Source organism: Petromyzon marinus, chromosome 29 (assembly GCF_048934315.1).
Source record: "Petromyzon marinus isolate PM22_M1 ecotype Great Lakes invasive population chromosome 29, UKy_Petmar_22M1.pri1.0, whole genome shotgun sequence".
Taxonomy (NCBI): Eukaryota; Metazoa; Chordata; class Hyperoartia; order Petromyzontiformes; family Petromyzontidae; genus Petromyzon; species Petromyzon marinus.
Genome location: NC_133695.1, coordinates 3526436 through 3554434, shown reverse-complemented (window position 1 = coordinate 3554434; position 27999 = coordinate 3526436). Strand labels below are relative to the sequence as shown.

Here is a 27999-nt window from a genome sequence, read left to right as displayed (position 1 = left end):
CTTACTGGCCAATCGTCGTGCTCAGATTGTAAACGTTTTGTGGATTTGCTCTCCAACACAGCGGTGTTGCTGTACTAGTAACGAATTTGGCACGTTCTCTTAACGTGACACACCCTTTACTAATTGGCCGTGTCGGGTGGTGGCGGGTTTGACGACACGTTTAAATTATTTACGCCTCTTAAAGTTCAACATAAATGCCTCAGGGGTGTAAACGCGCCACGCTGAATTTGGGACAGAGGGAAACCCCCCTCGGGTTTGGCATGCGGCCCCGCCGCTGATTCACGTCAACCAATGAGCGATCGCCTTGATTGGAGGGGCGGCACCGTGAGCTCTGCGAGTCGTCGTCGTCCAATCGGCGGCGGCGACGTTGCCGCGCGCGGGAAAACAAAACCCAATTCGTTCCGTGAGGCGGAAATTTTAATTGGTTTCGGTTTTTTTTAAAATAAACAACTGCGGATGAGTTCAATCGCGAAGTCGCTTCCACTCCGTAACGAGTAACAGCATCGCGTGAATAACTTGTACGTTTAAAAATATATAATCCTACTTTGTATGCGTCGTGTACGTTGATACGTGAATGCAGTTGTGACTTTAAACGATTTGCGTGGTCTAAAGGCGCAGCACTGCAATTGCTCGGTGCTGGTGGAAGGGCCTCCCTAGTCAACCACTCTAAGTCTCAAGGGTTATTTTGGCCTACTCTTCCACGCTGACCAGCCGCGTTTGCAAGAGGTGGGAGTTTCCCACACTTTACCTCACCGCACACGGCCTGTGCAGTACCTGAGCGTGCCTTGCTTGGTGGCAAGTATCAGTCGAGGATGGAGCAAAATCTTCCTTGCATCGTCTTTTTTTATTGCACCTCAGATGTATCTGGGTTGAAATTCTATTGCGAAACCCATTAGACCAAGACGGCATCGCTTATGGGGCAGTTTTCTTCGCTGGTTTTCTGAGGGGGGTAGCGCTTTTGGCGTGCAGACGGCATCTGTGTGAGAGCCGCCAGACGTTTAAAACCATTTGGGGCTTTGACAGCAGCACGATGGGAGTGTTGTCACTCTTTGTGTATTGTCGGGGGACCGCACTAACAACACTCACCTAGAGCCTTATTGTGCAGCATCCCTGGACATATAATACTGTACTGCAAGGTACAACATGTAGTTGTCTAATATAGAGAGGGGTCGCTCATTCCCGTTTAAGTTGCCGTCTATTAGCTGTTGAGTGATGTGTGCTTGTCTTCCCTAGAGATGCGACCACGTCCAGCCACTTATAAGATAATTGATAATAAGGGCAATTTCGATGTGGGATGACGACCATGTGGTCCATTGCCCTGCTATACTGCTCTCGGGCTGGATTCACAGCCTCACTGTCAAGTAAACAGCAAACACAAGGGGGAAGACCTTCATCTGACGGTGGATTGACAAAAAGGGGCAACTGTGCATGCGCTTGAAATGTATAAATTGCGTTGTATTTTTTGTGTGTTTGCTTGAGGACACACAGGGCATGAGTGAGCCGGAGTGCAGGGGGAGAGGAGGGGGAGGCTGGCTGCGAGGTGGCCATAGAAGAGGGTCAGGAGGCAACTGGCGTGGCCGCTACAACGGCCGGGGAGGCGGTGGTGGCAGCTGCGCCCGTGGTAATAATTAACACATTCACTCGTAAGATTATTGTACCTTCATTTCGCCTTTCGATTCCCCTCCCGACATGATAAGGATAAGAGTTTGGTTTTGCGGGTAGCTTTTATAGGCAGCTTTATACTGGGCATCTGTGAGAAAGAGCTTTATAGCTCATCAGATTCCGCCAGTATACATACAGATTATGATTCTTATGCGATACAATCTCAAAGCACCTTACGGGATATCTCATTTGAACCATTGCACTTCCCTGTCGTAGTGTGGCATAAGGGGACTCAATTGTCAACTTTCAGTGCAAGGTCTAATGCAGCACTGGTGTATGTGGTGATTTCACATTTAAGTAATTTGCCAAATATATTGAAAAAGTTGTCAAATTTAGACCATCCCAACATGGCCTGCACTTTTTAAAATAATGTCCTTGAATCAGACGTTTGTTCATACAGCATCTATTTGTTTGTTAATACAGCATCACATACACGCACAAGTACATCCACTACCGGATAGGTCCTCATGCTGTGCAGGTCATTGGGGTTATTTGAGAAATCTTCACGCTTTGTCAGTTGAAGGCGGAGCGCATAGAAGCTCACTCCAGCAATGTATTTGTTTAACACATAGGCTTTCGCGACCAATATTATCCATACAGGTTTTTTGGGTTAGATCGCGTAAATATATTTGTTGAGAATAGGTTTTCCCATTTTTTCTGGCAACAAAACAGGTGTTAAGATGTTAATACACCAAACTGAAACATTTTACAAGGAATCATGTTTGCATTAACCACAATACTTGTGGTTAGAATGCAAACAAAAAACATACCCTGATAATATATGCATTGTCTTTGAAACTGATTGGACCAATCATCTTAACACCTGTTTTGTTGCCAGAATAAAGGGGAAAACCTATTCTCATATTTTGGTACTGGCAAAGGAGATCCCATAATGTATTTGTTGCGCTGCCTTCTGCTGCCCACCACGTCGCCTCGCAAGCGTTATGACAACCCAGCATGCATGGTGGTCGCCCATAAAAAAAAACACTGTCCCCGGCTCAATCCTGCTTGCTGATGGTGAAATTCTAGGTTATTTGATCATTGGTTCATCATGATCAACACCTACAAAATGTTTCAGGTGGATTCAATGTGTCATCTCCAAAGATTCCCTCCTCTTCGTGCCACGCCAGGGTCCTTCAAACCACCCTGGATGATTTCTGCCCATACCCAGGATGGAAGCTCTACTTTCCTTCTGAAGGTGGTTGATGTCTTTTTATTGTCTCAGTGAGTTTGGCATCTGGTGGTGGTTTCATTGTAATTGTGACATCGTACTGCTATTTTTAATGAGGACTGTCGTCTAACCTATAAATGTTTAATTCATTGTCCATTCCAAATGCACTTTTCTTTTGTCACTTGATGAACACTTTCCAATGCTACATTTTGCTGGTTTTTATTTGGAATTTAATTGGACCAGACACAATATATACATGACGACTGTTTACTATGTCATGTTCCACTTGTATTATTGACTTTGTGTTTTTTTGTGTTTCCAGTTTATTGCAATTCCGGAGGTATTGTCACCAAAGTGGAGGTCTTTGAGAAGTTTTTCTTTGCAAGGCTTGAACTGTATAATAAGGTACTGTGAATCTACACTATATTTCCTCGTTAGTATTTTTTTTAGCTTACAATATACTTTGGTATTTGTTTGTCAATGAGCCACTGTCTATTTAAAGGCCTCCTGTTAAACCACCAAGATTCTACATTTTTGGTTTTACAAGAATGCCGCAAGATTCTAATGACGTATAGTAGGCATGTTAAACTATACTTCAATAATATACAGCCCTTTCGCTAATCGACTGCTGGATGAAGATTTTTCCATACTATTTCGTGTTTTTGATGCTACTGCACCAGTGCAGGTTGGCAAAGAGGGAGGTGGAGATGGGGCTGGTTCAGATATCACTCACCACTGGTTGTTTGCTATGACTGCGAATTTATCTCAACTTTTCGGGTCATAGTGCAGTGCTTGAACTACTTCACAACTTTCGCTCCACCTCACTTGAATATCAATATAATTGTGCCATAGATTTTCAGGGAAGGGCGTTTATTGATCTTGTTTGGTGTCTTAGATATCAACTTAGTCTTATGGGGCAGAAAGCTGAGGCTCTTGTGTACAAGTTAATGTGCTCTGTTGTGCTTGTTTGGTTCAGGATGAGATTGAAGAAAAAGGTAGCATCCTGGTGGACTTCAAAGAACTGGTGGAGGACCACTGTCTGACTGTCGCTATGCCTACGCTGGCAGATGACCTTGCTGAGACTCCTGACCGTGTGCTGCAGTACATGGGGTTGGCCGTGCATCAGGTCTACTTACACTGCACCCCACGTCTAGAAATCAGAACTCAAATTTTACCCGAGGTCTCATCACACTGATATTTTGACTATAATCCATCAACAGTGACAATCCTTGTTCTCGTAGAGCCCTTTTGATAATCCACTGCAGGATCAGAGTCTTCCCACACTGTGCGGGTGGTGGGAGTTATTTGAGCATACTTCACCATGTTGGTCAGTGCATGGTGGTGAAGGTGGGGAGCACAGACTAGGAAGCATTAACGAACGTCACAGCAATGGATGTTGCTGCACTGCCCCCTGCTGACAACGTAGTTCCACAGCAGCCTACAACACTGGTCGCCAATCCAAGCACTAGCCAGGCCCAATACCTACTTGGATTGCTAAATCTGATAAGATAGGGCTCATTCCGATTGCTTTGGTTTTAGGCTGCTAATTCTTGTATGTATTTTGAACTTCTTACGCACCATAATTAGTCAACCGTAACATAAGTTTTGTCCAGTGTATCACCAATTCTAAACCTTACCCAAATGCCATGTTTAGACCTGATCTATTACAATTTAATATAATATCAGTCTCTGATTTGGAAGAACAAAAAATAACATCTCATGGGGCAGTTTTGAGAGCAAACCTTCCAACACTTCCATACAGACAAATGAATGAACATCGACCCCCGTCGTGTATAAAATTAACGCATGAACAAAAGTAGTTTCATACTCTTGTTTTTTTCGGTAAAGTCACGTGGGTAAAATAAAATAAATGAAAACAACTAAATTAAATCACGATGTTTCGGAGGCAACACAAGCTTCCGTCTTCAGGTGGAAACCAAAATTGCTGTATCAAGTGAATAGAGCTTCACCGTCACAGCAATTTTGCTGTGGCGGTTTCCACCTGAAGACGGAAGCTTGTGTTGCCTCTGAAACATCGTGATTTAATGTAGTTGTTTTCATTTACTTTATTTTACCTACGTGACTTTACCGAAAAAAACCCAAAGAGTATGAATCCTTGCAGTCACGAAAGCTTCAAATCTAGAAAAAAAAGTAGTTTCGGTTTATTCTCTTTTTGGAGTGAAGATGACTCAGGGTCTTTGTCGGCAGCTGTACCGATGATGTTGTAGCCACTCTCACTGCTCGTGTCTGTCATTGCCAGACCCTTACGAAGGACTTGGAAAGTCAGGTGGTGCAGCTGCAGCAACAAGCTGACATTCAGCAAGAGGAGGCGCCCACCGTGAACGTGCCTCTTATAAACGTTCGGTAAAAATAAGAATACATCGTGTTCTCCTATAATGCGGTGGTTGCATTCCTAAAGAACATTGTGTTATGGAAAAATCGCGTTATAATGAATCATATATATTAAAGGGTAAAGCACAGTCCGCGATAACATGTGAGATGCGTACGCAGGCTGAAGAAAGTCTGAGGCGCGTGGGTAGTATCTAGAAGCATCCAGCAGCATCCCGCCTTGTGTGATGCTACGCCGAGGCAGCCGTACAACCGCTTACTCCTACTCGTGCAACGTAGTTCTGCTAACTCGATCGCGCTATGTCCAATTTGCATCCGTGTTATAAAAAGTATGTTCCCCAATATATTTATCTCGTTATTTCTAATTCGTGTTGTGAAAACACGCGTTATAGGAGAGGAGACTGTATAAGTACATCTACAGCCCATTTTGTAAATCCACTTTGAGTGAATGGAAAATGTCCCCCCTAACACTGAGTTCTGCTTTCTATTTAACGTAAAAAATAAAATAATGAGCCCTTACATGCACATACGAAGTTGGCTGTCGACTGTGCAACAGTTGCGGAGGCTGGTAGAAGGAAGGAAGTGTTGGCAAGGTGTGGTGGCATCGATAGCATTAGGCTGTGATGACGTCTTGATGTTTATGTTCACATTTACTGTGTACTCTGAACTTAATGTACTTATATATGTAAACACATATAGCCCTTTTGTCAATCCACTCTTAAATGAGTGCCTCACCGTGCAGGATGTGGTGAATAATTTTTGCCATATTGCATCACACTGGACCGTGCGAGTTGACTAAGCTCGCATTTTACCCTGACCTGTACAATTACGCAAGGTCAAACAACCCCCACGATCGGCACGGCATAGGGAGGCCTTCGTTCAGCAGTGGGGTCGACGGTGGGTTGTAAATTATTGGTTTTATTTCGTAATATTTTCACGTCTCGTTTTTGTGACCAGAATTTACAACTACGAGCCGCTGACCCAGTTGAAGAACTTGCGTGCCAACTGCTACGGGAGGCTGGTGGCGATCCGCGGCACGGTGGTGCGTGTCGGCAACATCAAACCGCTGTGCACGCGTCTCGCCTTCTCCTGCAATGCGTGCGGAACCGAGCAAGTGCTGCGGCTCCCGTACGGGAAATTCACGCTCCCGACCAAGGCAGGTATCCCGCTCTCAAGTCATTCGTTCGTGCATTCATTCAATAATTTATTTGTTCTCAAACGCACAAATAAATCGGCCCAAGTGAGCCCGATCTGGCCAGATTACGAAAACCAAACGGGATTGAGCTGCCTCAATGAGGGCCTCCTACACTGCTTTTTGTGTTTAGTTTGTTGTCCTTACCCCCGCACTTCCAATTAGCATGGTTGGCTACGTACGGTGCGAAAGAAGTTCAACATCCATTCATTCGCCGTGTAGGTCGTGGGGGTTATTGGGCTATGTTTCACAATTATGGTTAGCGTGGGTTGTTGAAGGCGCTGACAGCGTAGTTCTGCAGGAGAACACAGCACCTATTCATATTCTTAGTTTTTTTCGGTAAAGTCACGTTGAAGGGAAACAACAAAATAATAAAATATATATAACAATAATATATCTTTTATTATTTTGTTGTTTCCCTTCAACGTGACTTTACCGAAAAAACTAAGAATATGAATTACTGCAGTCACGAAAGCTTTAAATCAAAACACAGCACCTGTTTTATGGTTGTCACTCATCCAAAAATGATCCAGGCTCAACGCAAGCTGGGTTGAACAGGTGACCACACCAGGTGTTTGGGCATGGGACTGCAAGGGGGAGCCGGGAGATGGCAGTCCTGGGTATCGCCTCCTCATATGGCGTGGGTTTTCTCTGGGTACTCCAGTTTCTTCCTGGCACAATTACAATGTTCCCTGGTAATCATGTGTTCCCACGTCAAAGATTTTATATGACTGAAAAATGTTACATTGTCGTTTCACTGTCGCGGGTAATTAATTTGGTCATGTTCGTTTGTTGGTGGCGTGTGTTTTTAAACGTGTAAAGTGCGCCGATGAAGATTGCCGCTCGAGAACATTCATGCCGAACAGACGCTCTCAGCTCACCGAGACTGTTGACTGGCAAAATATCAAGTGAGAAAAACGCAGGGCTCTCTTCTGTTGAGTTATACTTTCAACAAAACACACCTACATAGCTTTTTCCGCACCTGTTTGCCAAGTTAAAAATAATTGCGAGTCAGGTATTTCACTGTCTCACAAGAAACATAATTAATCACAATGTACTCATGCCTGTCTTTAAGCGCATTAAAATGTTTGAATCGTATTTTATCTCAAAGCCCTGTACTCGTACAAATGCAATTGGAAATCGGGATAAAGGTAAAGAATTATAAGAAATTAGTTAATACAACAGTGTTGATGTGGTAATGTAAAAGTAGAAGGAATTTTACACTGGCCGATTTGGTAATAATACAGAGCTGTATATTTGTTATTCAGGGAAGACTCTTCAGGAGGGCACCTGCTTTTGCATTTTACCAAACACCAATTATACAACAAATAATCTCAAACCATACTTGCATAAAACATTTGTACAGAAGCTGAAAAGTGAACTTATTTTATAGAGGTTGTAGATTCAAGACACAGCACATCCTGCTTTATGAGATTTATTTCGGACATAAAAGGGGAATTTTTGTGAAATGAAAGTTAAATTGGGGGTGAAGAGGTTGTGCAGTGTTAGCGTCCTTCAATTTCAGTTTTCAGTTTCATTTATTTGGTATAGCCCTGTGATCCATTCGGCTCTTGAATCGGGTGCAACTGCAACAAACAAAAAACAAAAACATGAACAAGAAAACATCTTAAAGTGACTATGTGACTTTGTGCAAACATAAAATCCAAGAAAAGACTGCAAAATATCGCAGAAAAAGCACCGTATACCAACTCTGTGTGCGAAAAACCCAGTGGGATGCAAGTCAAACAACAACAACCACAAGACAACTTCGATTAAGGCCATCAGTCTAACTCCGTTCTACAACAAACAAACATGGCCAAACAAAAAAACGTTTTCGAAATCAAAATAAAGCCAAAAACAATGTAATGGTGATCATAGGAACTGTGACCGAATTTTCACAATAAACAACATGTACCACCAAACCCTGCAGCCATAGCCGGCTGCATGAGTCACTCCACAACAGCAGGAGCATCAGTCGGAGTATCAAAAATTGTCAATGCACCTTTAAGATCAGCACACTAAATCAAAGCACAGATCATACTTTGCAGCGGTCATCCAGAGCAAAACATTTTATTTAGGCCATTGAATAGCAGTGGCAGCTAGGGGTGTACAACTCCTCTAGAGCAGTTTTGAGTGAAGATCTCATAGGTAGTGATTCAAGTTGCAGTTTATTGGCAATAGCATTCCAGATCCTGGGGGCATCAATAGCAAAGGCCCTTCCTCCAGTGTTTGTACGACAATAGGGAATGTGAAGCTGGTAAATGAGCGAAGACCTTAGGTCAAATTTGTTCTTTGAAACAGAGAGGAGATCCAGCAGGTAATCTGCGGATATTTTTGTAAGTACATCGTGAATAAATAAGATCTGGTGCACAAGCCGTCAAACATTATGAGATGTTAAGTTTGACCCAATGTAGAGATCACAGTGGTGAGTCCTATATGGGCAGTTCAATGCAAATCTTCAGGCCGAGTGATAAATTGAGTCAAGCCTCTTCAGTACAGCACTTGGGGCTGATTTCTACATGATGTCACAGTAATAAAGTAGAGGCAGTATGGTAGCTTTTATCAATTCCAAACGGGACATAGGAGGGAAGCAGTGCTTGTGTCGATACAGAAAACCAATTTTTATTTTTGTCTTTTTACCAATAAAATCAATGTGATCTTCAAAATTCAGTTTTGAATCCAGGATGACCCCAAGATACTTATAGATCTTGACTTGCTCTATTTGATAATTATTTAAGGAATGTAAATGGGGAAAAATAACTTCCTGCTCAGTCTTGGTGAGAAGCATAGCACCTTGGTTTTGGAGGTATTCAGGACTAGTTTAAGAGCAACTAGCTGATGTTGTAGTTTGTTGAAATCACCCTGGAGCTTAGCAATCACATCATCCGGAGAGCGGACAGCAGTAATCAGTATCATGTCATCTGCAAAAAGATTTACCCAGGAATGATCCAGGTCAGTGCCCAAGTCCTGTGTCATGACCGCACTGACCAGCATGATAATGTTAGGCTAAACAACCCTTACGACCGGCACGAGCAGGCCTTATTCCAGCAGTGCACTGCAACAGAAATTGCCATACGTTCCAAACGTGGGTTTTAAACCGTTGCAAAAAGAGAAGAGTCTGTTGCAGGCAGTGAAGGAGTCTCGATGAATTCTAGGGTGCAGGAGCTGATGCACGGGGAGCAGCGCGAGGCTGGCAGGATCCCTCGCACGGTGGAGTGTGAGCTCACGCACGACCTGGTCGACAGCTGCGTCCCCGGGGATGTCATCACCCTCACGGGCATCGTAAAGGTTGCCAGCAGTGATGAAGGCAAGCCCCGAGTTCGTTAACCGTACTTGTCTGTTTTGTAAAGAGAAGCGAATGCTTTAGAGTGGCTGCTCAAGGATGCAAACTCCCTTTCGTTGCTGGCATGGTGCTGGACATGTGTGTATATGTACATATATACATGATCGAGACTGCCTTTAGAGAATGCAATCCTTTGTTTGCCCTCTGACTTATGCCCATAGTATAAATATGCACAGAGATGTGAATACTTCCACCATGGGTAGATCCACAGTGATCGTCCTTTGGATTTACCGCAACGTAACTCTGCAGCTACCTACATCACTTTTTTTATGCATGGTGGTAATCCATATAAGCACTATCCAGGCTCAACCATGTTTATCTTTCAATGTCTGGCGAGATCAGGTGCATTGCAGTTGATTTGGTCATAGGCTTGTTTCGACTATTTATTCAGTGGAAGTCCAGTTAATATATTCTGGCAATGTTTATTGGCTGTTGCGTCGAGATGTGAATCTGAGCTATCATTCTTTACACGTGAATTTTAAGACATGTTTTATCAAGCCACGATTTTTAACCCAATGTAAGATTAATCTTTAATATTTACACTGGGTAACCTCTTCTATTTTCCGTCTCTGCATGCCCGTGTGGATGTCTTGTGTGTCACTCAAGGACGCAACAAAAGCAACAAGGACAAGTGCATGTTCCTGCTGTACATCCAGGCGGTGGCGGTGAGCAACACCAAGGGGCAGCGTAGTGACGGGGGCGGGGAAGATACGGCACCTGGGGTGGCGCTGGATTTCTCTCTCAAGGAGCTGTATGCCGTGCAGGAGATCCAAGCGCAGCCCCACCTCTTTCGCCTCCTCGTGCAGTGAGTGCACAACAACGACCACAGCCGCCATTCGCCATTAAGTGGCGGTGATGTCACCACAGTGCTTGTACCAGGCTAGATGCTACTTGTGCATGCAGTAAGTGCACACACACATGTGCTGGGAGCTGTGTTCATATTAGCTGCGGTGGCTGGGTGGTGGCTCAGAGACCACAGTGCTGTGCCAACTGTGATTAAACCGGGTTCTCAAGTGTAGTGAGTTGATGGTTTCAAACCTGGTCACCATTGACTCATATATAGAAACTCTGAGACTCAGATAGAGATCTGTTGACTTACATAGAGACTTATAGACTTGCATCGACGGAGTTGAGCACACCTGCACACACAGGCTGTTGGTTGTGTTAACATCAGATGAGTTGTTCGTGTGGCCCAGAACATGGAGGCAGTAATTTTTTTTTTCCATTACCACTCACAATAAATATAAACATATCATTACTATTCAAGTCATGATGTTTTAAAAAAAATTTACATTGTAATTTCAACTACATGTTCGTGAAATTCAGAAAATGTATTTTGAATATTAAGTTGATAAAAGAATTGAACAGGGTTTTGTATTGTCCCTGAGATGGAAGAAAGTGACGATAATATAACAGTGCTCTTTATTATCCACTAGGTTTTCAATCCATAAGTGGATGCATCTGGTTTGTTTTGCAGTTCTATTTGTCCGACCATTTACGGCCACGAGGTTCGTACAAAAAATACATATACACCACAAACCATGGGTCCACGCGGATACATGTATATTAACTGAACCACTATGATTTTAAGTTTACAGTTATCAATTCCAAGGGTTGGTATACACTGTAACACGAATCATTTGGTTTACCGTTGCCTGCGCAAGTGAGTTCTGTCCTTGATGAAGACATTTTATTCTCGCAGTTTGTCTATTCAATTCTATTTTTCACATTACAGTCTTAAACGCCTTGTGCGCCTCCTATAATTATGTGCGTTAGTGCTGCATCATGTCACCTCCGCAAGCATGATTGAATTTCAGAATTTAAAATCGAGTGACAGCTCATTGATATACGGGTGGGGGGATTGGGTATGAGAAACCATCTAATAAAACGTGAGAACATTGTGGTCTAAAGGAACTCGGCTGATTCAACAATGTCAGCCTTCAAAAGTAAGTTTTATAAAATGCTAAGCGAAGACTAAATCATAAGAGTGTCAATGCATTCACTTGCGAGTCAGCAGTCGCACATTCTCACGGAGGTTTCTGATCCGCAGGACAAAGTACGCGTTTTCATTGACCTTGCACTTCCTGTTGTACTCTGTGGGGTAGTGACATGGACATTTAATTCCTTTGTCACAAAATGTATTCATAGGATGTTGGGGTACCGATGATATATTTTCTATTTTACCAAAACTACGAGAAAGTGAAATGATGCTTGCTATCTGTACAATACAGGAGTTTCAATGACACAATGCTGGGTCATATATGTCACCTTTCTATTTGGTTCATCTTGGTCACTAGGTTCTCTCTGCCAAGGGTAAGGCCACGAGCTTTCTGGGTGCAGCTGATTAACAGCTTGCAGTGTGATAGCAATTAACTTGTCTGTTGTACTTGCATCGATTTGCAGATGGTAGTCGAGTAACAATCAATCGACTAAATGTATTATTCTTTACGATGTGATCCTTTTACTCGCTTTTGGTTTCCAACCCCAAAGCTGGTGAAAGCCGGGCTGGCCCTGGCCCTTTTTGGCGGCGTCCAACGCTACGGGACGGACAAGAACCGCATCCCCGTGCGCGGAGACCCCCATGTGCTCATTGTGGGTGACCCGGGCCTCGGCAAGAGCCAAATGCTGCAGGTGCGGCGGCGTTGACAGCAGGGTTATATTTGCGGAGCTTGTTTAAGTGAAAACGCGCGAGGCTTTGCAAATATTAGCGTGCCTTCGCAAATCCCATCCAGTTGGATTTCGTGATACCGATGATACGACACCTGGTATTCCCAGGCAGTCTTCTGTCCCAGGAATAAATCGTGTTCATATCCTGCTTGGTTTTCTGAAGTCTGGGTGTATTTATGGTGATGTCGCATGCTTCTTAAATGACAATTTCTAAGTAAAACAGCCGTCTTATAAGCACACAATAGCATGGTATTGCTAACAGTGCCATGGTGTCTGACATTTGCACAGATTTGAAGCCATATATGTTTGGACTTGGATCATTCTGCGTCTACCCACTTCAACATGGGGAAATAATTCATTTTACGTGTATTACGTAGCCTTCTTACCAAATCGTTGAGGATGTGCCCGATCTCGTAAGATCTAAAAATATAAGCAGGATTTTGAGCCTGGATAGTGCTTGGATGGGTGACCACCCTACATGCCGGTTTGGTTTTGGTCGCTGTGGGGCACCGCAGGGGGGCAGTACAGAAAAATCCATTGTTCTATATTTGTATACGCCCACATCTGTGCTCCTCACCTTCACCACCTCGCACTCACCAGCATGGTGACGTAAGATCAAACAACCGCCACGACCTGCATGGGCTTGGAGAGGCCCTCATCCAGCAGCGGATTGACGGAAAGGGTTGTACGCCCCCACGTGCCATTGGGTGATTACGGACTGGGTGTTGCGTTTTTAACGGTGCTTCGTTATAGGCGGTGTGCAACATAGCGCCGCGGGGCGTGTACGTGTGCGGCAACACCACCACCACGGCCGGACTCACCGTCACGCTTTCCAAGGACGGTCCCTCGGGGGACTACGCGCTGGAAGCTGGTGCCCTGGTCCTGGGAGATCAAGGTGGTGGCACCATTCCAACAAACGTGCAACTCGCACCTCTTTCCATTGCATAACTGAGCCGTGCGGGGGACCACGCCGAGCCAGCCAGCTCGGCTTGACTCGGCTCAGTTGGCGCCAGGTGGTTTTTCCACTGCAAAAGCTGAGCCGGTGATGCTGGTGGTCGACGCAGAATGAATAAGTCGGTAGCCACGCTCCTGGCTCTGCACATCACGGTTTGGTTCTGGCTTGGCTCTGAAAAACAGTGGAAAACCACCCATTCCGAAAGAGCGCTGCGCTGTCATGACTCTGATTTACCGGTGGGAAATGGGTGTCATTTACAGAGGTGTAGGGGTGTTGCGGGATGGGAACACACGGTCACATAGTGGTGGCTACAAACACGTCCGCTACAGCCCCGCCCCTCAGTGGTGTATGGGTATAAAGGGCGGGGAGCCAGAGAGCTCGGGGCAGAGTGTTGGGGTAAGCCAAGAGTGAAGAACCAGTGAAGAAGGAAGGCCGGCTAGATAGACCCTGGGACTACCCTGACCACTGCCCTTTTCAGGGCCGGCAGGGCAGGCCAGTGGTGCGGCCCCAGAGCCTCAGAGCCGGAGCCCTTTTAAGGGTCGGTCTGTCTGGTTGGGTGCCGTGACTTGTGCCATAACCAGAGCCAGGTCAGATAGCCTCCTCTAGCACCTGTAGCGGAGGAACTGGGAGCACAGTGGTTAGGTTGTTAGCCTAGAGGGTGTCCCAGTGTGTATACGGGTGAAGGGGCCGGTACCCCTTCTCAGTGTAACCCTGCCAAGCTTTGAATAAATAGTGCTGCCTCTACTTCACCGTCTCCGTGTCCCGTGAACCCACTACAGAGGCATCCCTGGTTTTCAAGCAGCAGTGCTCGTGGCTAGGCTTAATCGTTTCATGAAATATCTTCATGCCCTCCACGTATAGCAAAATGCGTTTAGACTATTTAGATGATTTTGCTGCTATAAATGTCGAAATGATAAGCCACTTTGTTGAGATTCTTTGTGGCCAGGTCGCTTTTGAACAATAAGTACCTCAGTGGGCTTTGTCTGGTAGGATGGGGATTGTTTAGTTTTATTTGTTTGTGTTTGGGTGATTTGTTTACCTTTCTTTTACTTTGCACTCCGATCATGTGTTTGTATTGTTTGTTGTTATAACGTTCTTACCTGCTCCGACTGGACATCTGTGAAAAAGAGCTTTATAGCTCATCAGATCCCTCCAGTATAAATACATTTTTAATCTGATTCTGAAATCTCAACCTGACCACTGCAACTCTGTCCGCTGTGGCCCCTGTACAGTGTCTTGAGATCCTGTTGCTTTTAGATGCTATCTTCAACCATATTGTAAATACCACTGGTTCTTACCCGCGGGTACATGGACCCCTGGGGGTGAGCGAGGTGGTTTATACATTTGTGAAATTATATAATAGATGTGTCATTGGTGAATTATCATGTATGAATCTGCCAATATAAAATAACTACGATAACATTTAAATCTGTATGGTAAGCAATAAAATACCTTTCTAAACTTATTGATCATAAACAAAGTGGTTTCAAAGAGTAACCAGCGAGTGCGAAGAAATGACATAACGCATGCAGAGCGTCCGTTGTTTGTTGTATTCGCTTGCAGTCACTAGCCAGTTAGGATACTTCACAAAATGGAAAATTGGTTAAAATGTTGATGTTCGCTCTTCTGACATTTATTTTATCAGAACCATGGTGGGTCAGGCAAAGGGGGTACTCGGTTGAAACAAAATTCAACAGGGGAGTACAGTAGCCAAAACATGTTGAGAACCACGGGAATAGACATTGAAATGTCGTTGATGAAATGCATCCATATCTCACAACACTGTAAAAAAAAATCACATAGCGATTCATGTTTCTAATTAGTGACGTTTTCCTGAAATCAGCAAAAGTTTGGATTTGTACTCAAAACATCTCTCAGAACTCCAACTCGTGTTTTTGCTGGGTTCATGACGCACGCAGGGGACTGCAAGGCGTTTGCTGTCCCCGTAAGACGTTAGGGAACGACCCTCATGTGTGCGTATGTTTGTTTTTCTTAGGCTTGTGCTGTATCGACGAGTTTGACAAAATGCCAAACCAACACCAGGCACTGCTGGAGGCGATGGAGCAACAGAGTATCAGCTTGGCCAAGGCTGGCGTGGTGTGTACGGGAAGTGGGCACGGAGTTTTAATTGGCAGTCGCGTACAGAGCTGGCTGAGTGGCTCAGGGGGACGCTTAGCCTCGTGTCAACACGACTGAGCCACATCCCCTGGGCCCCTAGGTTTGTCGCCCAATATAAACCCAGATTCTCGTCTGTGCAGTGATTTTGACGGATGGTCTCAGCAGAGTCCGAAGTGTCCTCGCAAATAAATCCATCGTGTACAATTTCGATTTGTTTGCGTAGCAGAGCTCGCAGGGATAAATTCGTGTTTTTGGCAAATCGCTGCGTGTAAAAGTAGAACTTTTTTCTGTCATTGAGAGAAAAAGCATATCTTGATGTGTTGGATAGTTCTTCTGAAGGAATATCTTAATTATAAAGTGTATGTATGTATGTGTATGTTGAACTTCTTTTGCGCCGTGCATAGCCAACCGTGCTAATTGGAGGTGCATGTAATAACCCGCTCGCAACAAAACAACCACGTAAGTCAGGGGTGGGGAACATTTTTCTCACCGAGGGTCGAATAGGGCTTTAAAATCCCGTTGGCGAGGGACCACGCGTTACAGCTCAGTCACTGCTGTCACAGCAAGAGTCCCCTGCGTTTACAGAAGTGACCGATCGCACTCGGAATTAAGAAACACGTTGCCAAGTCAAAATTATTCCTCTCTAGCACCTGATTAGTGCAACTAAGATGCTCGCCGTCACGGATTTAATATATTTTTGTAAGCCGTTTAGAAGTTTTAGGCCTCATGTGGTCGTTGGCCGCATGGAATTTTGCCTCGGGCTAGATATGACCTGCGGCCCATAGGTTCCGCATGCCTGCGACTATTGAACGCTTCCCTGCAGAGGTGAAAGTAAGCCGGTCTGGTTGATGTTCCCAAGACGGCCTGTGGTTCGATCTGTTGCAGCGGGTGTTTTCTCATGGGAAAACATGCTCAGTCTTGTGTCTTGATGTCTATGCTACATTTACGATATCTGTCTGGTCGTGCAGGTTTGCAGCCTTCCGGCACGAACGTCCATCGTGGCAGCTGCCAATCCTGTCTGTGGACACTACAATAAGTCCAAGACTGTCTCCGAGAACCTAAAGTTTGTACTTCACTTCTGAATTCACCATACTCCATGACTGATTTTTCAATACTCAAACATTTGCGGTGGTACGTGTTCGGCACCAAAGCCTTTGTCAAGGCTTTGGTAATGGGAACTATTTGATTATACTTCACCAGTCTGGTTCGTGTTGATTGGTGAATTTGATGGGGAGAAAAACTGGTTTACTGTTAGCCGTGGCTGGGAATCAAACTCGGGTTGCCGGCTTCACTTGGCGCTAACCACTCTGCCACCGCTCCTGCGCTCAAGGTGTAAACTAAAACTTTTCATTTCGATTTAAAGCTTTCGTGACTGCAGGGATTCATCTTCTTGATTCTTTCGGTAAAGTCACGTAAAATGGAAATAAAATAATAAAAATAAAACATAATAAAATTCTCACGACGTTTCGGCCACAACACAAGTAGCCTTCTTCAGGTGAAGAGACAGGACTGTCCAGAAGACAGAGCTCGAGCGTTTACAGAAGTGACCGAGAAAATTGGAAACTCCAAATACACAGGTGCCAGGGTCGGGACTGAACCCATGACCTCCTGCATACCAGACATGTCGGTGATTTTCTTTAACATTGTGAGGTTTGTCATTCATAGGAATGTACATGTTACGCAATATGAGGATTTTTATGAAATGCCAGCATTATAACCTTTCCGCTTTTGCCACGGGGTAGTGGGCAAAGAGCTTTTCGCATTTTGGAGCAATTACAGAGATGCACAACTGCTCTGTGAAATGTGACATCGATTGGACAAGCGCACCAAGGTTGATTGTCTGGAGATTACACACACGCAAACAATCTCGCTGGCTTCCTAAAGTGCCGTGCAGCTCCGTGTGTGCGGTTTCAAAATCAATTCCTGATTTGACGGTGGTTGGATTTGAGTCTTTGAATGGGTTTACCCAGGAAAGTCTTAATGAATTCCAAGGCTTTTATCAGGGGATATTGGTTTGCAGTTTTCTTTGGGCAGTATCTTAATGAGTGCAGAGAACTGTTGCACAGTTAGCTCATTGCACTAACCATTGCGCTACAGCTCTTCGTTAGCGATTAAATCACAACCAAACAATTATTGTGTTCTGAGTTTTTGTCGGATCTGCAAGTTAGACCATGTCCTGTAGTTACAACATTCCATTTTAGAATGGGGAATTTGGTGCATTGCTAATCCTCTTACTGCATTCAGCTCTCAAGTTATAAGCAGTCATCTTTCAATGAGTAAATAATGATTGTGAAATAAGCACGACAGTGATTGTTTACGGAACTGTGTCTGATCTCGCATTAAAAGCCACGCAGTATGGGAAGTGCCCTACTGTCACACTTTGACCTCATCTCATCATTTCATCCTTGGTTTTGAAACAGAATGGCAGACCAAAAAACAACTCTGATTAAATGAACAGTCGGCCGATGATGGTCGTTTACGATTAGTGAGTCCATTCACCTATTAGCAGCTGACTCGGCCCTCCTCTCTTTCCGTTGTCCATCCTCTTCCCCCCCACTCCCTTCTTCCACCCGCTCCCTCAACTTTCTTTAAAAAAATTGCATCTCACCTTCCCATATAAAGTACACACACCCCGCTCGCGGTCCCCCCTTCTCTAAACTCACGTGCACAGCGTTTCGGTCAGGAATTTCTGTACACCACTCCCCTCCCACCCCCCCCCCCCTCTTGTGTGGTTTGTGCTCCATATCGGGCTCCTACTGAAAAAAAACCCAGCTGACCCGGGCCTGCGGTGCGTGTTGAACGCAGGATGGGCAGTGCCCTGCTGTCGCGCTTCGACCTTGTCTTCATCCTGGTGGACACTCCGGACGAGGAGCGCGACCACGTGCTCTCGGAGCACGTCATGGCCATGCACGCCGGCAAGCGGATGCTGGCGGGGGCCTCTGTGAGCCGTGCGGCCGCCCCTGGGCTGAAGCTCACCGCCTCCTCGTCGTCTGACGATGTCCTCGGTGGCCTCTCTCTTTCCGATCGACTTAAGGTGACGACGGCTCAGAAGAGAACCTCTCTTTGTCGAACCGCTGATGGATGACGGCCACCCCATGCCGTGTGGGTCGCGGAGGTTGTTTGACCTTACTTTTGGCATGCTGGTCAGTGCAGGTGTGATGAAGGCGGGGAAGCGTGGAAGTGGGCGCATCGAAGCACTGTAGTCCTTAGGGCGCTGATTTGTGTCTGGAAGCTTTAGCCAATAATGATCAATTTGGCCGGTTTTCAACAGGGCAAGTTCTTAATAGAAAGACAACTTTAAATAAAAATGTTGTGACTATTTACGAGAGTTATCATAACCCCCCACCTCCAGACAGACGGACTGAGATATCGCATTTATACTTTACTGTTCACGGTGTTGTTGTCCTAAGAATAGACTCGCCCATGCTATAGGGACGCGGTGTTTTCACCATTGGCTCAGTGCTGTAAATTGAAGATGAGCACCGTGCTCAATGCTAAATAGACAATAAATCACTCAGATTTTTTTTTATTAACTCTTTCCGATTCGGAGATACCTGTAAGATGGGTCCCGTTCACCACTGAATCTTGGAACGCGCGAGCGGTTGGCGTTAATTTTATTCAGAGAGATGTAGCGCTGCTGTTTTTAAAGACATCACCGCAGAGAACTGCAGCGACACGACCGCACTCTGCGATAGCTGACTCCACACTGTGCCACATGCCCTCCCGCCATGGCATTTTACTTACGATTCCGTTCCGATAACGTCAACCTACGTCATCAGAACGGAATTGGAAGATAAAACGATGACGTACACATGTACAGATATACGTCATCGGAATGGGAAAAGCTTAATTACGGGCGCTCGCCGCGTCGCCCTGTGCACGTGCGCAGGCTCGGCGCGGCGAGGCGCTGGACCCCGTGCCCCACTCGCTGCTGCGCAAGTACGTGGGCTACGCGCGGCGCTATGTGCGGCCGTGCCTCTCGGCAGAGGCGGCGCAGACGCTGCAGGACTTCTATTTGGAACTGCGGCGGCAGCACCACGGGGGAGATGGCACGCCCATCACCACGCGCCAGCTCGAGTCGCTCATCCGTCTCACCGAGGTGACCCCACGTGCCTCCCTCCCATCGCCTGCCCCACCCCCCTGCTTACAAACAACGTCCCAATAGATCAGGGGTCAGTAACAAAAATAGCAATGAGGCATTTTTGCTTGAATTCGGTAAAAAACTCAAGTTGTCAAGAGCCGCAGTGCATGTTGCTGACTCCTGCAATAGATACGCTAAAAACTAAGCTATTAAAATGTAATTTTACCAGGTAAGGCCCACTGAGCTATATATAGCTCTTTTTCAGAAGCGACCTAGCCACAAATGATTGCTCAACGAAGTAGCTCATCATGTAGAAATTTATAGCAGCCAAATACTCTAAACGCCTGTTTATAAAAGTAGAGGGAAAAACCGGAGGTCTCGGAGAAAAATCCACGCGACCACGGGGAGTATATGCAAACTCCAAATATACAGGCGTCAGGTTCTGGATCGAACCCACGACCTCCTGTGTACCAGGCGAGGGAGTTAACATCGTGGTGAATTGCAATCGTAATTAGTGTTTAAAGTGGGGTGGTACGTGCTGGTATGCACCAAAGTCCAAATCTTATATGACATTTGCAGTGGTGTAGTACTTATTTTATTTTTCTCGGTGGGATGATGTGCCGAATTAATCTCCGACCATTAATTGAACTCGCAACCTTCTGATTGCAAATTGCTTAATCTGCCGCTGAGCCACCATATCAGCAAAAAGGAAAAAAAAATCACACCGTGCGCACATGGGTTCATTTTAAATTTAGAAGAAAGCAATCCCTGCCTTAATTACTCCAAAGGTTGATGCGAAAGTTTAAGTTCCACGCAACTCCTTTTCGACTCAATGTTGTCATCAACTTGATTGGAAAAATGCCAAAGCGCTTGTCCTCCCTGGGGAAAAAAAGAACCACTTGAATAATTACAGGCTCAGTTATGCATTGCACTGTTACTCTCTTGATCGTAAAACTGAGTAGTTCATCAACCCAATCAGCTGTGCAGGGACGCTGGGTGTTGTATGTGGGACACTGGGTCCTAGAAAGAAACCACTGTCCTGAAGTTCACCGAGTGCGTGACGACCAAACCGAGGTTAAACATTGCATTGAGTCGCAAAACGCGAGATGCATCGTCTGTTTTTTTGTGCTGAAGGTTCAAGTGTTGCAGCTTCATTCAGTGGTTTGTTTTTGAATGTTCTTTTTTTGTACCCAAATATTGATTGCTGTATTCATTGGCGAAACCCTGTCAAAACCATTTTGGTATTCTTTCATGAATTCTTTGAAGACACGTGTTCACACTTTTAAAAGTATGTGCAGGTTGGTAATATTCTGAGCCATAAGAGTCTTGCCAGGCAAGCGTGTGTGCGTGTTACACTAAGCATGAGTATCACATGTCACTCTTGCTTAAAACTAGAACTGCTTTCTGTATTTAGTTTGTTGTCCTTCCCCGGCACCTCCGATTAGCGCGGTTGGCTAGGCATATCGTAGAAGAAGTTCAACATACATACATCTGTCACATGCTAATTACTTTTATTTTCCCGTTCTAACTTTTGACTTCCAGGCGAGAGCCCGGCTGGAGTTGAGAGAGAATGCTACCAAGGAGGATGCAGATGATGTGATAGACATCATGAAACACAGGTACCTGGGGACATACATCCACTCTTGTCATGACACGTAAACACGCTGTCATCATGTTCGTTTGTGGAGAGTTGTAGGTCACACGTTCATAAGTTAATCGGACAGGAATCTCCATCTACGTAGAATGAAATAAAATCTGATTTTAGTCTGGCAGCATTTGATTGAAGCAGGCAAACATTGGACCAGTTTTAATTTCAAAGTTTCATCAGTACAGTTAAATGGCACGTAGGCCCATAAGCCGGTGAACAAAGAGATTATTTTGTTTGTTAATGTGTTACTCTCTATGTGTCTACTCACATCACATGTACTTGTGGCAGTCAGGACTTTAGAAGATTCAGAGCAATAACTGAAGTCCAACCAACCTGATGTTGGTTTAATGTTGAAGGTCCCACCCTGGCGTGCTGAGAGTATTATATGATTGAGCTGTTGAATGTATTAGGGATTAAAGTAAGCGTGAGTGCACACTCTTTATATCCTGTTCTCAAAACTTAAATCCTTCTTCCAAAACACTGTGCCGTTGTAGTATTTGTCCTCCCCAATAGATGGCGATCAGGTTTATATGTATGAATACTTTCACAATAAGGTAGAACTTGATATTGATGTGAATGAAAAACGTTCACTGATTTAGCTGCACAACCATATTAAAATGTGGTGGTCATTGGTAACCATGCTGAAACCATCAACTCACAAGAACTTCAGAACCCACTTTCATCAGAACCCTCTTCTCGATTCAAACTCAGAGCTCAGACCCCCCGAGCCACCCGGCCGCCATACCGATTTCAAAATCGTTCTGCTTACCGAAACCATCCACTCACTCGAGTTGAGCGCCTGGTTTCATCGTAACCCCAACCTCATTTCAAATCCAGGCTCTCAGGGGTGCTGGCTTGGCGCCCTGACTTCTGAGCCACCCGGCCACGCCACTTGAATTCCTGATTGTTGTTGCGCTCGCTCATGCTCTCTCTTTGCACCGCAGCTTCTCCGACACGTTGTCCGATGAGCTGGGCACGCTGCACTTTGAGCGCACGCAGCACGGCTCCGGCATGAGCAACCGCTCGGCGGCCAAGCGCTTCGTGACGGCGCTCGCCCGCTGCTCGGAGCAGATCTGCAACACTATGTTCACGATGCAGCAGTTGCAGCAGCTAGCGCGCGACATTGGCCTGCAGGTGCGCGTTCTGTCTTCAGCCGGGCCCGAACTCTGGGCCGTTCTGTTGCACCGTCGATTGTAATGTTTGTTGCCAGCACCTTTTAGTTGTTTTGGTGCCTGTGCGTAGAAAACGCGATTAAAAGAACAACAAAAATAAACGGGCAACATCCTCACTGTAAATGGAAAAAAACCCAACAGTGGCGTGTAGGCCAAGAGGGTTTTTTTTTTTATTTGGCACGCGTGGGAGGCTTGGCATTCATAAACTATGGCAAGAGTAAGAGCTTTAGGCTCTGTAAAGATGCCTTCACAGAGCCTTCTTTCCCACCGTACGTGGTCAACCGTGGTAATTGGAGATGCAGGGGGAAGGTCAACAAACGAAATGCAAAAAGCAGTTCGAATGAAATTAGTTTTTAATCTAGATGATTGAAAAGTGCATAGCTCCAGTGGCTCCTAATATCGGAGAGGAAGAGCGTCCCAGACGGTCGCAGAAGTGCATCTGAAAGCGCACAATGCAGTGGCCATCTTTGTTTGATGGTTATACATGGGTTACTATTACTTGTCACAGGGGCATGCTACAGTTACGCATTATTTGCGTGGTACGCCGTGGTGGTTGTAATAGGTAATCGCCACCAGCAGTTCTGTAAGCATTTTATAGTAATAAACGGGGTTGTGGGTGGCAGAGGGCAGTACAGCAAAATCCATTATTGTACTTTGCTTCTATGTTCCCATGTCTGTGCCCCACGCCCTTACTAATGCCCCGACCAGCATGGTGAAGTGTGGTCAAATAAACTCCACAACCTGCATGGCTGTGGGGAGGACCTCATCCCTCAGTGGATTTCCCAAGGAATGCACCTCCGATTAGCACGGTTGGCTACATACGGTGCATAAGAAGTTCACCATACATACATACACGTACAACTCCTTAGTGTTTCTGTTTATCACTATGTCTTAGTGTTAAACCTCATACACTTAAGCTTAAAATTTTTGTATTTGTTTGAAAGAGACTCATCTTTTTTCATTGCTATTACAAGATAAGCCCTCAAAGCCTGCAGGCAAAACGATCCTTTCCAGATTACATTAGCTCCATGTGTTTACTCAATGTATTCCATTACACACAGAGCCCTTGTCACGAAGTCCAAACTGCTTGCCGTTGATGATTAAGCCAAACTCCAGGCCATGATCATGCTTTAATCAAATGGGTGGCTGAGTCTTTATCACGAGCAAGCAAAAAGCCCTCTCGGCAATAAATCCCCTGTTAGACACAGGGCAGGGGTCTCAGGCACACGGAGCTTCATGGTTTTTAACCTTAGTCTGATTGTGTCCACGTATGTTTTCATATGTGGTGCGTGTTTATATTTGCCACTTAGTGGCGAATGACAGACATCGCTTTTGTGTGTGTGAGGATGTGCGTCTTTGTTTTGCAAAGTGGTAGCGTACTCTCAGTGCACTGCGCTACAAACCCAGCAACCAAAGTTTGATAACCGCTTATCCGGTCAACATCGGTGACAAATATCCGAACTAATCCCGGGCCTCCACGAGGTCGACTCACTCTTAAATGAGCACCTGGTGCTGTGTGTATATATCAGCACTGGGGAGACGAGTTTGGCCTGGTGCGGTGTCAGCCATACAACCCCCTCACATCCCGTGCCGGCCTTAATATGTGCTCGCTTATAGGACTTGTCCCACCACTCTGTTAAAGACGATATGGGGGTCTTTGTTGAGTATATATGTTTTTGATTTAAAGCTTTCGTGACTGCAGTAATTCATATTCTTAGCTCTTTCGGTAAAGTCACGTTGAAGGGAAACAATAACCCTTAGCAATCATTGGAAAGATTTGATAAACCATTTCAGGTCTTAATTGATTGTTCACGCTTACAGTGGCTTTCAGACAGCATACATTAATTTTTCGTCTTCCCCCCTCCTCTTTTCAGAACATAGATGGACTCGTCCTTCTAAACAAACTGCCAAATCGCTGCGCGTGGCGCTGACGTTTTTTATAAAAAAATAAATACACCGTTTAAAAATAAATACATTTATGCAAACCGACACACCTGATGACGACCGTTTGTGTTATGGTCGAAACGTCGTGAGAATTTTTATTGTTTTATATATATTTTATTATTTTACTGTTTCCCTTCAACGTGACTTTACCGAAAGAGCTAAGAATATATATGTGTTGTGGGGAGTTACACCTAGCATGGCACAAGCGCCCGTGGTGAAGTCACCGCCTGAATGGTGGTTGTTGATGTTGGGGAGTTGGTACTGTCTTTCATTTACTAACCTTCAAACTGATGTTATGCATGGCCAAGGATAACTGACATTATCTCTATCAATTGATGTTATCTCTGGCAAACTAACATCAGCTATCCTCTGGCAAACATCAGGGACGAGTAATAGCTGAACGTAGGCCTCTCCCCTAGGTCAACCAATTCTTAAAATTATTCCTTGTGCAAAGACTGCAGATAACAAAGGTGGTGTTACGCACACCACTTCCTCATGCCCCATGCTCTTGGATGCTATGAGACTGACTGGGGGATCTTTGTTTGCGTATGCACCTACCCCGAGATTAACTTTTAAATAGCAACAGTTTATTGCTCAGTCCTTGAGTCTGCCTCACCATTACACCCATGTGTGTCAATTAACTGGCTTAATAAGTGCATATTATCAACTATTCACACGTGGATCAGAAATCAGAATATTACTTTTTACTGGAGAAATCCGATGAGCGATAAATCTCTTTTTCACAGATGTCCAGTCGGGTGCAGGTCAGAACATTACAACAACAATCAATACCAAAACACGATAGTAGTGCAGCGTATAGTAAAGGTAAACAAATCACAACAAATATATACAAATACAACTTTATATTATTTGACCAAGCAAATAGAACAAACGATGACTTGTTCGCAAATACACATGGAAAGGAGGGTGCTTGGAACACCTGGACCAGAGAACACACCCCAGCGAGAGACATCATCCTGATAATAAAATAATACAAAGTAGGCAAGGTCAGCCTAAAGTGCTACCCGACTTTGTAGGTTTTGTGTTAAGCACGTAAAAAAATACAATCCTAATCATCATTGAGTAATGTTGCCTCCTGTGGAGTGTAATGGTAAGGTAGATGGAAAGTGGATGGAATGTAACATGTGCGTTGTATATAGGTGATTGTGAGTGGCTGAATCTAATGCTAACCCAGTGGTGGGGGGGGGTGGGGTCACCAACTTATAAACAAAAAACCGTCTTTCTCCAGAAGATCACCGTTTGATTATTTGAATGCCGTGCCTCCTGACCCGCTCCGCTCGCGTGGTGTTGCTGCTGCTGTTGTTGTTACAGGTGGCCGACTTTGAGGGCTTCATCAGCTCCTTGAACACACAGGGCTTCCTGCTGCACAAGGGGTCTAAAGTGTATCAGCTACAGGCCATGTGAGATGGCCCTCCGAGAGAGTCGGGAGACTGTGGTCACACGGGGAGTTGGTCAACTGAAATGCGTTACGAGCATCCGATCTGTCCTTGCATCAGAAGCACGCTGTGCATTATAAACAGCATTTGCTGCGGATGCGACTGCCGCTGCTGTGTTCTGACCCGGTTTATGACGATTCCCACATTGAAAGTTGTCATTTGCAGCAGGGGTTTCACTCACCTGGACAAGCACTGTCACCCGTGAAAAAGCTACCGCTCGCGCCCGCTTGGAAGCTTGCGAGCCCGTGCAGGAGACAGGGCAGTAAATCTCGATTGGAAACTCACGTCTTTTGGAACAGTTTTTTTCTTTTTAGTTTGTTGACCTTTACCCGCACGTCCGATTAGCACGGTTGGCTACGTACGGTGCGAAAAAAGTTCAACATACATACACACAACACTGCTAACATGCCTCTTGTCTTTCTGTTCTACGTTAGCTTCAAGTCCATAAATATGTAATTACGAATGTTCCTTTTGTTATTTCAACAATACAATGCCACTTCTGTTCGTGTTTTCTGCAAGTGCAGACTAAATGCCTAAGTTGCGTTGTCATTTATAATAATTTCAATAATAAATATTTTAAGTACCTATATATTATATAGCTTCTGCAAGTTCACACTCAATGTGCAATTCAGAACGGTATAATAATTATGATTACAAAACTTATCTGCTAAAAGTGCCAGTTTTCCATGAACGTTTGCCTTAAGCACAACATTTTAACGAAAATGTAACAGAATGTTATTTATTATTCTTAGTAGTTCAATAATAAGCCTTTAGAATTATTCTTTCCCCTTCAGTGCTTACTGCAAGTCTGAACTAATACGTATTTCACAATGTTATTTATTATTCCTATAAGAAGGCATTCAAGGGCCTCTCTTATATTCATGTTTGCTCAAATAACATGCAATTTACAATAAATTTTAATAACCACCACCATTACCGTCATCACCACGACCACCGCCACCATCATCACCACCAACCGTTAATGAGCATCGGTCTGCCTGCACTCCTGGGATTGTTTGGTAGACTCCACCTACTCAAGCGTTTCTATCTCATTTACAATCCTGTTTGTTTTCCCAAGGCCTCCATGACACTGCCTTCCTGCCGCTTCTAGAATTCCCATTCTACGAAATGAAATAAATTGGTGAAACGCGTTCAACATTGTTGCGCAATGCATCTGTTGTTTAATCCCCTTAAGTTATGTTGTTGCACGGGTAAGTCGCTGTTATTTAATTAATATTTCACTTGCGCAAGTTCCAAGCGCTTCAGATTTTCACGAGTAAAGCTTTTGGTTTAGTTGTGCGCGAGTCGAAACACGAGTGCAGGATTAATTCCACCGCTGTATTGGTTTTTCATAGTTGTGCTGTTTTTCAAGTTGTTGCTATGTTTTGGTTCTGGTTGTAATGTGAATGGCTTTCAGCTCTTAAGGTCGTGGAACCGATTAATTTCCTTCAAACGAATCAGTTCCTTAATCTGATTCAATTCCCTAAGAATCTTCCAGCACGTGGAGCGAAACATCGGACGTCGTGCCGAACAACAAGGCACGGCACGACCCAAAAACCACATCGGAGTTTTACACCAACGCTTACGTATGAAGGTTTCCACGTGCCTCAGAAGGAAAGGCTCCGCTGTGGGCGGTGAGAGTTTTCTGGTGGGCCATCCCCACTTTTAATTTTGCAGCGGTGGCCAGTGGCAGTTGTCTCAGAGACGGCGTTCTTTGTGATCTTGAACATGCGCTTACGTTAACAGCACTCGGAACAGCAAAAACATGTAATAAACAAGTCAATCGTAATTTATTTTTGGCGACTCCGTCCCACCGCGCACATAAACGCCACGACCCACCTGGCGCGGATCATTATGTTGTCATGTCGCCCAAGCGCAGCAGCGAGGACGAATGAGCAAAGAGCTGAACAAGCGAATGCACTCCATGCTCCAAAGCTGCTCAAACTAGCCTACACGACTTAAGTCCATTATTTGTCATAACGGTATGCATAAGACGGCGAAACTGCTCTCTTATCTTCATTATTATTTGTGACCTACCAATGTCTGCAGCCAGGATCAATCGATGAACAATCCTAATACCTGCAGATATTTAACAGATGAGATGCGTTGTCCCGTTAATTCCTCCTGTTTGATAATACTTCTCTTGTCCATATGCATCTGTGCAGATAGGTGTTTTTATTGCGGTTAAGCCATTTTCCCCACATACCACTCGTATAAATGTGGATAAGAGAAGCGGCGAC

General features: G+C 44.9%; 1 protein-coding gene across 5 annotated transcripts; it reads left to right on the top strand.

The window, feature by feature from the left end:
• MCM8 (minichromosome maintenance 8 homologous recombination repair factor) lies at window positions 1–26915 on the top strand. 5 transcript variants are annotated; one of them, XM_032962948.2, is made up of 20 exons: window positions 1–726; window positions 1489–1621; window positions 2741–2860; window positions 3156–3238; window positions 3810–3959; window positions 5094–5197; window positions 6140–6338; window positions 7197–7282; window positions 9530–9681; window positions 10324–10522; window positions 11195–11225; window positions 12208–12348; window positions 13138–13279; window positions 15336–15436; window positions 16426–16520; window positions 18263–18491; window positions 19347–19556; window positions 21081–21157; window positions 22131–22320; window positions 25635–26915. In XM_032962948.2, the coding sequence occupies exons 2-20, from the start codon at window positions 1492–1494 to the stop codon at window positions 25725–25727; spliced, it is 2532 nt and encodes an 843-aa protein (XP_032818839.1). In that variant the 5' UTR covers window positions 1–726; window positions 1489–1491; the 3' UTR covers window positions 25728–26915. The 5 variants fall into 5 exon arrangements, with proteins under 5 accessions (XP_032818839.1, XP_032818838.1, XP_032818841.1 ...); XM_032962947.2 differs by having other exon boundaries at window positions 1480–1621; XM_032962949.2 differs by having other exon boundaries at window positions 2–518.
• The last annotated feature ends 1084 nt before the right edge of the window (window positions 26916–27999 follow it).